At 33.8% G+C, this 12071-nt stretch overlaps 1 protein-coding gene across 4 annotated transcripts in view; it reads right to left on the bottom strand.

Annotated features, from left to right (window-relative positions):
• Positions 1-8840: 8840 nt before the first annotated feature.
• LOC111870568 (solute carrier organic anion transporter family member 74D) overlaps positions 8841-12071 on the bottom strand; it is a 261138-nt gene continuing 257907 nt past the window's right edge. For all 4 annotated transcript variants that reach the window (XM_023862954.2, XM_033753895.1, XM_023862955.2 and 1 more), the window contains 2 exons: positions 10888-11016; positions 8841-10065 (listed from right to left, as the gene is read on the bottom strand). In XM_023862954.2, the coding sequence (XP_023718722.1) occupies positions 9911-10065; positions 10888-11016 (284 nt within the window). In that variant the 3' untranslated portion in view covers positions 8841-9910. The remainder of the gene's footprint in view (positions 10066-10887; positions 11017-12071) is intronic.

Raw genomic sequence — 12071 nt, 5'->3', positions numbered from 1 at the left:
TACTGGAGATGGCACAAGTTAATAAATATATAACATAACCTTGTAAAAACACCTTTCTTCAAAATTCCATTTGGAAGTATGCTGTGTTATGAAGGTGTATCATATAATGTAAAATATTCCAAGGTATACATGCATTCATGCATGTATCCTACTCGTCCCACACTTATGTTTTAAAAGTATTACAGTGTCCTAATATTTATTATATTCTGACTTTCGGCATTCAAAAATATGTAATAGCAAAAGTAAAAAACAATAATTCATTCCCAACGTTACACATTAATAACTACATCTATATAGTATATCTAACACACTAAAACAAGGAAGGTCTAACTAGATCACACGGAACATACTTGATACACAGAAGAAGATGTGCTTATATAGGCCTTTCAACTAATGCCACGAGATGTTTAGACAAACAAGATTTCCATAATCTGAAAGAAAAAAATATATTGTTCTCATTTCTGAAGGCACTGAATATTTTTTAACATAAAAGAGCGAAACATAAGCAAAATATCTTAAATATATTTTTCATGGTAGACAAATAGTAAATCATACACATTTTCATCTAAAATTGCTATAAATTGTGAAAACTAAATATAAATTTAATTATAAACAATAGAAGCTAGAAGCACCAATATTTTCTGTTTTAAAATAACAGCAACACAGCGCACATTCACATATTCCTTTTAAAATTTGTACATAATGCTGCAGACTTTATTTCAAGGATCTCATATTAACTTTACCTTATAGTAGGCAGCACAAATTTTTGTGTATAAAACAGTAGTAAATTTATATTAACATTCTTCTACAAAGAGATACATTTTTAAAAATTATACTTTCATATCTTTACCAGTTTTAGTCATATAAAATTTAAAGTGACATAACAGAGTGATATGGTATTTTTTATTTTGGTAAGAAGCATTCCTAGTCTGATCTGTAACCTAGGCCGCAACATACTTATGCACCTCTAAAATAAAAAATTCTACATCATTGACACGAGTTCTTTTAAAGCATAAAACATTTCAAAACACTGTTATATCCTTAAGATAGTAGTATGCAATTTATGAACGTGTGCAAATATTATTAAGTATACTATAACATTCATCTTACAAGCCAAATGCATTCATACCGAAAATCTCAACAGTATTCTCTTTTGTGGCAGATCATTTTTATTTTTCATTCCCTTGCATTAACTAGACTGTTTATATTTTTTTTCATTATAAATCACTTGCTTAAGAATGTCCGTATGATAAACATGAATCTATACCCTTTCCATGCTAAGCAGTGAGGACTCTGGAGGCAAATTCTTAACGAGTACCTGCAGATCTATTACGAAATATTTCTGTAAACAACACTATTATAGTAATCACCACTTTTCATGCTACAGGACTTTGAGAATGTAAAGCAAATACAACTTTGTCTGAGATTTAATACTACCCATTTTCTAGTAAGGTTCAAAGAAAAGAAAATATCAGAAATTATTTCATTATAATAGAACCATATTACTGGTACCCATTCCTATAAATAAATGTGCTAGTAATCAGATGTCACTGAAAGGGAAGTGGTATAAGCTTTTCATCGATGTATCCAGAAATGACTAAAAACTGTGAACCTAAATTAAAACAAAAATTTTTGTTTACTTCAACCTCAGTTCTTACTAATATGCCCTATTTTCACTTTTGTGTCTTATGAAGAAGAGTGTCAGTATTGGGTATCATTGCCTGCAGCTGGAAGAAGCCCTGTGTATTAAAAAGCGTTTTCTGCTGTATTTAAAGAATGATGCGCATGTCACTTCTAAAGGATTCTGATAAAGGTGTATAACACTTGGAATTACCGATTTCATGGACTTTGTCCATTGTCTGGTACTCTAAATAAACACCTCTTCTGTTGGGTTTGTTAGAAAGAGCTAATCTCAGTCAGGGTGACTGAGGTTATTTCTTTCTAACAGACCCAATAGAGTATGTGCCTCCTATCCTTTCACCTGAAGATGAAAACAGATCCAGTTTTGAATATGTTCTGCTCTTTAAAACACTGGACAATGGACAATGTCCAAAAATTCAGGAACTAACCTCTCAGTGTGGTTGAGATTAACTCCTTCTAACAGACCAAACAGTGTACATGCCTCCAATCCTTTTGCCAGATGGTGGACACAGAACCAGTTTCTAACATGCTGTGTTCTTTAAAACAGCATGTGATGGATGACGTACCAAAACTCAGTAATCCCAAGTGATGTACATATAATTCAAAGTCAGTTCAACCTGAACAGGAGTGTTAAAATAAAATCCATATAAAACTGTTCAAACCAAGGAATCTATGCCATGCACTAACTGCACCTTTATTTAATCCTTGTATTCTTATTTTAGAGAAGGTATATATGTCAGTTAAGGAATGTCAGCTATATTAGGCTAAATGATCTATGAAAAGTTTTAATCTGTTGAAAGAAAGAAAAAGAAAGAAAAAAAAAAAGACCTGTAAAACTTACAACTTGGTGTAACTCTCACAAGTCTAATATTGAGCTATGCCTTGAATGAATTCAGTTCCCTCTACTACATGTGCAAAACTGCCTTCAACCACTCTCTTATGCCAAATTCACACTGTTTAGCCAAAGGTGAAATGCATCACATACTTCTTTGTTAGCTAACAAACTAATTCACATGAATTATTCTGTAACTGCAATCACATGTACAAAAAACGCCTGAGTGACAACAGTCATTTAAATTACATTAAGGTCAATGCTTTGCTGACTTGCTAATAATATGCACAATTACGTATAGATTCCTCCCAGGTAATTTTATAATGAAATATCTATCAAGACATTTATTTTAACAGTTATACATAACTATATTAACTTAATTTTCTGTAACTATATTTTATGTATGTACACATATTTCATTAAATCATTTTTGACTGTAAAAGACAAACAGATATTTCAGTTGGTACTAATTACTAGGCCAATATTGGAATTAATGTCATGTACTATATACTACATATAATCTTATTTCAACACTTTTTTATATTCAGTATCTAGAATAATAATTTTTGAAGGCTGATTTAGTAAATGGCTTCATACTGCAACTTTATAAAGTTGTTTACAACAATTTTAGTTGCATCAGGTTTATGAAATAAATAATCCTGTACCAAAGAACATTTCTTCAAAATTCAGTTCTGAAGTAAAATTACAAAGGCTTCTTTTACAAAGTAAAATTACCTGATACTTATCCTTAAAAGTATACATTTTCTTTTCTGTTAGCTGATTCAATAGACCTGATCAATATTTTTATAAATTTGTAAAATTTTTCTTCTCTTTATTAAACTTCAAATCTGCCAAAGTACGTCTTCTTATGACAGCAACCTCTTTTCGCTGTGGTATTAATTTTGGCATGTAAATTTATCTACTGCTGGCAACATAAATATATAGTAAAGAACGTTGTCAGCATGCTCACAAGCTGCATACTGGATGGGAACGAGCTGCAGATATGTCACAGTGTACCTGTCATATTCCTGAATTTACATCTTGATGAAAGACTTTGGGTTTCTATGGCAGTTCATTGAGATGTACGCTGGCATTTTTGGTAATGGCTTCATGTGTGCCAGGCATGTACATCAATGTGTCAGAGACCTTAGTTTCCTCCATCTTGAGGTCAAAGCAATTAACAAATATGTGGTACCTGATGGTAGAACAATGTACATAATCAAGTACTTATTTGCATTTCTGAGAATGAGTGCTGACTCCTGTCCTGTACTAAAGTATGTGCAGAATAAATGAACTACATGTAACAGAAGAAGGTTAAAAGTATGAAGTAATTCATTTAGAATTTTGTGGGACATGAGTATACTTAATGTGAGTTCTCTACTTTATATTTTAGTATGTACATTTATTCTGACAACTGTGCTAAATCTCCTGCCTTGTCTTGCTTCTATCTGCTTACTGATTATACCTTCTTTAATAATTGTCTCTCCCTATAAAAGTCAATGCCATACAACTTACTATTTCAGCCTTCAGAGCTTTCAGTCCTCTTCAGTAGAAAATTATTTTTAAAATATTTCCAAAGTTTTTACACCAATGTTCTTACCTACAATATTAACAATTTAAAAGTCACTTTTCACATAACAAACACATCAAGAATTATTTCCTATGCACTACAGATATTAATAATATTAATTTTTCTTTTACAAAAATGTAAAATGTAATTTGTATACTATGACAGCTTATCAAGGCACCTACATGATCATTCAGTGACCTTTCTGTTAGACTAGTGAGAGATTATACCAGGATTTTACCTTCATTTTAACAACAATCTATATTTCCACAAAACCTCAGCCTGTATTTCAAGTACAGGGACTATCCACACTGTATTGGTAGGGGTATATATTTGGATGCTATGTAGTGTTTATTTTAATGTCTATTCTGAGGTAATTTTTTATGCATATGCTATCTATCGCATACTACTATAACCAGGAAGAATTAATCTCTGCATTCGTACTTGTTGCTAATATCTTCTTATTTGCACCTTTGTAAATCGTTACAGTGAACAAAAGAATATGGACATTTTTTACCATCACATAATGCAGAAAGCTATTCTCTCAGAAAAGAATAAGAATACACAATTCTCATTTATTTTCAGTGCTTTGAGCTGCATTTGTAGTGCATGATAACAGACTCATTTTACTATTGTAATTATTCTGGGTTTTACATTTCTCGTTTTCATTAAAATCTCCATCAATTCTTTGATGGTCTTGAAACACTTCTGGCTTTGCTTAGCTGGAAGAAATGAATGACTCCTCTTTTGAGGTGGAAACAGTCATGAGGCAGGTTTCCATTTAGTTGTAATAGTAGAGTTGGCAAAGGTTGTAAATATGAGCTCCAAACCACAGTGGAAGCCTGGTTTTCCCCACACTATCCAAAGTTTCACTTATCAGAGGTACAGAAAACTTCACATTACATCCAGCCAGTCTCAAGCAAAACACGTTTGCTACAGGAGTTCAGTGCATTGTATGTAACACCTAAGAAGATAAACTCCATGCAGCAGAGCACACCTCCGGAAGGCTTTAAGAAGAAATACCAATCTATATGAAACACACTGTTAATTGAGGATAATATCCTGGTGTAATTTATACAGAGATAGATTCATCCAGTACTATATGGTACAACACAAAATTACCACAATATTAAAGTATCTCACAAATAGGCAAAGATTTCAGAATAATATACAGTGGCCATAATTTCAAAATTAATATCCATAACACTTCAGTCATTGAGGTATCATATTTACATCTTTAAATGTGAAAGACGGTATTGAAAATGATCAGTAATACAATAAAACCTGTATAAAATTGAATCTGCATTAAATATATTCCATAAGAAAAGACAGGTACATGTTATCATCACATACATGTGTCCCACGTTTTTCTCTTCTCGCAATAACTTTCAGACAAACTTGACAGATTTTTATCAGATTTGTTGTGGGCACTGTGCAATTGACTTCAAATTTTTATTTCCTGACTATCAGTAATTCCACATTCACATTCCCAAGGTGCAAGTAAAATAAATTAAAAATGTAGATGATAATTGATCTTCAAAGCTTATGCAACTTCTTGTTCTGGGAGGGGGTGAGTGTCCAAAACAATATGCCAGATGTGAAAAATTTATATTCAGGTTGTTATTAAGGGCAATAATGAAAGACTGAAGCTAGGCAATTTAAATTGTGTAGATAGGTCATAATCATACCTGAACATTTTAATTACACTTCTTTTTACATGTTAAGCATTGCAAACATGCCAATGGTTTGCAACTTTGAGGTCAAATCTGAGGTTAACATAATTTAATATTGTACAAGTGGAAATTACTAACACAAAGTGATCATTAAATTTATAATTGTTAATTTATTATTTGTGCTAGGCTAATCATAAAGATTGAAACATTTGAAGGAACTAAGTATAGTAAGATCTTCTTGCTTAAAATGTATATATACTTACCTTAAGTTGTAATGATAACAGATATCATCCAACTTCAACTTCCACTAAGGACAGATATGTGCAACACAAAATGCTGATATGTGCATTTGCAGATACAAGATTAAACTCCCTGTCCATGTCTTTGCCTTACATGTTTCATTCCACAACAAGAATCCATCGGCCGAACATTTATGCCAAATTTCCTTCAAATATTTCAATCTACATGTGAGACTGACAGGAGCTACAAGCAAATAACTATACACTTAGTGAATCATATCTGTGTATAACTTCCAGTAGGACCCATTCTGACAATGCTACATTTCTGAGATATAACCTCACCATTTCATACCAGTATCATGTCTTCAAACTGACATGTAAATAATGTTTCATAAAATATTTTTGGAGATTTTATGCTCTAACTTCCTATTAAAATTTAAATGCCTAGCTAAAATGATTTACTTTGTATCATCATCAGGCCAAGGGTATATATAGATTTCATATGACAAACACGTTGTCTTACACTCTGCCTTACTAAGAGCTTCATATTTCTCAAAGATCTACTGAAAGGTAAAGTTGTCCCTGTTCTTAATTAAGCACTATGCCATGAAGGTGTATGGGGGAGTAGATATATCGAGTCACATTTTCTTGACCTTGGTACCAGTTGGAAGTGTGTGGTCAGCTTCACTCCCCAGCAGCTTTAACCCTGGGGAAGGAGCCCCTGGTGCCCACTGCATAGGAGGCTGGTTGAGCCCCAGAGTTGGTCTGGATGACATGGAGAAGAGAAAATTTTTGACCCTATTGGGATTTGAAATCCGACCCCTTGGTCATCCAGCCAGTAGCCAGTCACTACTAGATCTAATAATATACAATATCTCAGGACCTTACAATATGTGACACTAGTGTAACTCCCATCTCAGGGCTGTTCATATCGATATCATTAAGAACAGGAAATAAAAAAAGTGCAAAGGTGGGATAAGCTTTAGTGTTGTGTTACTCATTACTGCATTTAATAACAATTTATCAGTTGGTTCAAATGTTATAGAGAGTGAGCACAGACACACAGGTATGGTGAAACATCAAGCCTATCTATCCATAAGGAAAAGAGGATAAAATCTATTTACAAAATTTGTATTATTAAGTGTCTCCAATGACTAAAAGTGTCAAAGCTCAGTCATATTGGTTCATTCGAACAACTACAGATGTCTCCTAAAATTAAAAAACACAGTGACCCTGTATTATAAGAATCTGTAACCATTACCCATCTGTTACTAATTTAAGAATAATTCCTTACAACCCAAACATTATAGTTATTACTGCAACAGCAGGTGCACCATATAATAATTAATTATACCTATGTCTTATTTATGGTAACTCTACTGTGGTTTCAAATAGCTAATATGTCACCACCATGACTTCAGCCTTCATCATGGTCTTTACGTAGTCTCTAAATAATTTCTGCATTCCTGCTGTATGTATTCACATTAATATGACATGCTTTGGTCTGAAGAATACAAAGTTATATTCTGCTGTACTTACAAATACATGTAGGAAACATAGCGTAGTAATCTCTTTATTCCACTACTACACAAACCATTTTCAGTCATGTCTCAATCACTTGTCGTAATTTATATCAGCAGGCATATGGACATCAAGATAAGCCGATGAAAAGCATCAGACAAAATTTACACAAAGTATTAAATGAACACGAAGCGGTAAGTTTATACAAGGTATTAAATGAACAAGACAGACAAAAGACAAACTGGTTACAACAAACATTCAAAATAAAGATGGTGAATGAACAATCATTAGTGATCAAGACCAATAAAGAGAGAGAAGACACAAAATTTAGAGTAGGGAAGCAGCTGATACAGATACAAGAGGAGTGCAAATTAAATATATTAGATTATATGGATTATTCTATTATGTATATACAGATGGGAATGTAAGTTGATATGGCAGAGGTTCCATTTATAGGTAACTTTAGAACTTCAACAATCTCATTTTCAACTGTTTTGCAGTCAGTTATTCATCTCAATATAAATCAGCACTTTTATCTATGAATGACCTTATGATGAAAAGGTTATAAAATTTTATTCTTTATTTATCCTGCAAACACACAAGTATGAAAGTTTTAAAATAAAATTTCCATGGATTCTATCTTAATACATCCAAAAACAATTTGTTCTTCCCATATGAAGACATGTCAGTGGGGACAAAATTCTAATACATTTATTCAGTTGACAAGGTAAGCTCATAAAATGTATGACCATTTAAAAACTTCTTCCAGTCTACACTTAAACGGAATTGTTGAGCAATTCTTGAGTTATTTTATAATGGTTTATTCATTATATAGATTACACTGCAATACATGGCAAAAGAATCACATTTAATGAATTAAAACGGATTTGGACGATGTGGCTATAGCCTGTTTAAGGTGTTATACCATCACCTGCTTGGCAGAATTGATGAAAACCATGAAAAATTTCAGGATACTTGGTCTTTAGTTTCCAATTTAAACCCAGGGCTTCATAAATTTTAAACAGAAGTTATTGTCACTACACTGTGCCCTTTAGTAATATATCATAATCAATTATGGTAATTCTTCATTTTACACAAAAATTAAATCAGGAGAACTAATAGAATATTGTAATAAAATTTGGTTGAGAAAAAAATTGATATTGAATAGTCTTAAACCTGATTTACTTTTTTTTTCAGACTGAACTTCTCCATTAGTCTTACCCATTCCTCTTCAAAATGTGAAACCTGTGTTTTTATATATCATACCACCATGGTGGCCTGGGTTCGATCCCTGGTCTGGTCAAGTTGGATTTGTGGCAGACAAAGTGGCGCTGGGGCAGGTTTTCTCCGAGTTCTTCGGTTTCCCCTGCCAATCTTCATTCCACCAAATGCTCCATCATCATACTCACCTGGGGCAGGTACAATAGGCCAATCAGTTTGCCACTATGCTGAATGACCCTGTTGGATTCCACCCCCCACTAAGCAAATTTTAATTTTTTGTATATATTATCTTAGATATTGTGACTTTCCTGTTACAATGAAGAATAATTAGTGTCAGACAATGGTTAGGGTACCTAATTCCTTTAACAGCGTTGCCTCAACAGCATTGCTAATGTATGTAGCATCAAATGTGAAGATGATAATGAATTAGGCAAGGTGTGGAAAGAAACGTCTGTCATTTATTTGAAGTCAATATTCCAGCATTTGCCTGGAGAAACTAATGACAGTCATGGAAACCTCAGACAGAACAACCAGTATTCAGGCTGAAAATGTGGATCTCCAGAATATGACACAGGCAAGCTAACCACAAAACCAAGATTTTAAGTCATTTACAGATGATTTTATAACAGTAAGGATACTCAGGTTCGGTAAATCAGACCATACAAATCAGGTGGTATTCCTGACAACCTGTAAGCAGAAACACTGTACAGACAAGTGACAAGTTGGATAGGTAATGATCCCTTTCACAAATGAACATAACAATGTATTCTTCTTGCAGCCAATAATACAATTCCAAACCACATAGTGGCACATTACAAACATACCTAAGCTTCTGACAATTGCATAGCAACCCCCATGCTTGAGCTTTGAAAGAAATGGTATCTATATTTTGAGGAAATATAAATCGTGCTATAAAACTGCTGATATATATATAGTGTTTTAAGAACAAAGCATACAGTGAGACAAGTTTCAAACAGCTGCATCTACAATGCAGTTGAGTAAATTTCCAGTTTTCTCTCATAGGAATGACAGCAAGTAGTTGTGGTTGCTACTGAACCTGTTACATACATAATTTCTTGTAACATTCCATCGCTGAGAGCTGGAAGGGGGTGTAATCAGTCTTCATGTTCACTGCATTGAATGATGATTCTGCATCTCAATGCTAATGAATGTGTCAGTGTTTGCTTAAGTCACATGGCACAGCCATGTCACTATGTCATACACTAGTTTCTGACCGAGCTTTCCCTGTGATAGGATTTAATTCCTCTTCTTGCGGAGGGACCTGTTCATCCACAAAATTAATGCTGCCTGCTTTGTACCATACAATGATGTCCATGAAGAATGCACAGAGAAGAATGGCTCCAGTAGTCCCTGTTGGAAGCAATATATGTTATTGCTATTAATAATGCAATAACACAAGGGTGACTTGGTACCTACAATGTCCATCAATGATATTTACTGTAGAGTTGTGGCACAGAACAAAGGAACTTGGTTTCTACTATGGATTACATATGAGGCCTATATATCAGAGACAGTCAGAATTAAATTTCCAAGCCACACATTTAGAAACCATTCACTGTTTTTAACATAGATAATAGAATGCCAATGTACAACTGAAAATATATTTCAATGAAATTCCAAAGAAGATGAAAGACATTTACACCATAGCACACATTGGTTTTTCTTATTCTCCCTTCATAGATGTCAGAGAGAAAATTAGTGTTCTGTGAATGTCTTTCCTCTGTGTACGGAAACCCAGTCTCTGCCTTCTCGTAATGCTCAGGTAGGTAAACAACATTTTATATCATTCAACTGTCTGTTGAAGGTTTTAATTGTTCAATAAGGTAAACAGTAAAAGAAAAAACAAACAGTCCATGATAAATGATAATGGAGGAAGAGGCAGTTGGAAATTAATTTTGTACTGATACAGCTCACTGCCATTGAAGTCTTCACTGCAAAACGTTTAGCCTCCTTTGTTACTATTTATCTTATTCAGATAATTTTTCATTTATCATCATATCTAGTATGTCAGCTTTCTATAGAGCTATTGACATAAATTATAGACATATGTAAAACAAAAACTTATTTCAAATACACTGAAACTCAAATTATAAAAAAAAATGGTTTAGTGGTATAGACCAGCCAGTCTCTCTCAAGTATGACTAATACAACAAACTGCACAGAATAACTCACCATGGTAAAACTTCCGGAAGACATCAGCATCATAGAGCCTGCAAGCACCCCTCTCTCCAGATGCCATCTCCCATACCAGGCACGCAGAATCTACAACCGCACCATACACAATTGGACATGGCACATTGCCTGGAAGATAAATAAAGATTAAAACAGTAATTCAAGCTGAAAAGTTAATGAACATTAACTAGGTGAAGAAACGCACTGACAGAGATGTATGCAGATCACAAGCAGCAGAAATGAAATTTCTAAAGAGTATTACAGAACAAATCAGGGGTTGGATCTGAAAGTAGAAAGAGTACAAGAAAAGCTGTGAAGTTAAGGATAAGGATACAGTGATATGGGCATATGTTAGGCTTGGTTAAAAATGAGATTCCTTTGAAAACATAAAAAATGAAGATTGCAAATAAACAACTGTGGAAAGACCAAGGACAAGACAGAGGGATGAAGTGGGGGAAGATAAAATAGAAGAAAGAAATAGTACACACAAACATAGGGGGATCAATGATTGGAGGAGGAGGAGGAGGAGAAGGGAAAGGTTTTTTCCATAAGACAACCAATCTGCAAGCAGTTTGGGCCGTGCCATAGTTCAAGTGTTTAGTCACTGGCTTCCCACGACGGCGGCCTGGGTTCGATCCCTGGTCTGGTCAAGTGGGATTTGTGGTGGACAAAGTGGCGCTGGGGCAGGTTTTCTCCGAGTACTTCGGTTTCCCCTGCTTTTCATAATATATATAAATGACCTTCCACCAACAATAAATTTTTCATCAGAACCCATAATATTTGCTGATGATACAAGTGTTATAATCTCTAGTAAAATGTTTGATGATTTCTGTGCAATATCAAACAGAGTACTCTCCCACATGAATAAATGGTTCAATGCTAACAGACTTGCCCTAAATTTAAACAAAACAAATGTAATGAAATTTACAACAAATAATGCCCCTCCCTATGTTTTAAATATTGGATATAATGGAAAATATATAGAAGAGACAGTAAATACGAAATTCCTTGGCTTGCAAATTGATAGCCACCTAAGTTGGTCGAACCATATAGATAAATTGATCCCTAAGTTAAGTGGAGCATGCTACGCAGTTAGAAGCATGTTTCATGTCAGCAATACTGAGACTCTCAAATTGATTTATTTTGCCTATTTTCATTCTGTAATGAAGTACGGAATAATTTTT

This window comes from Cryptotermes secundus, unplaced genomic scaffold, assembly GCF_002891405.2.
Source record: "Cryptotermes secundus unplaced genomic scaffold, Csec_1.0 scaffold117, whole genome shotgun sequence".
Lineage (NCBI taxonomy): Eukaryota > Metazoa > Arthropoda > Insecta > Blattodea > Kalotermitidae > Cryptotermes > Cryptotermes secundus.
This window is presented reverse-complemented; position numbering and strand designations above follow the sequence as displayed.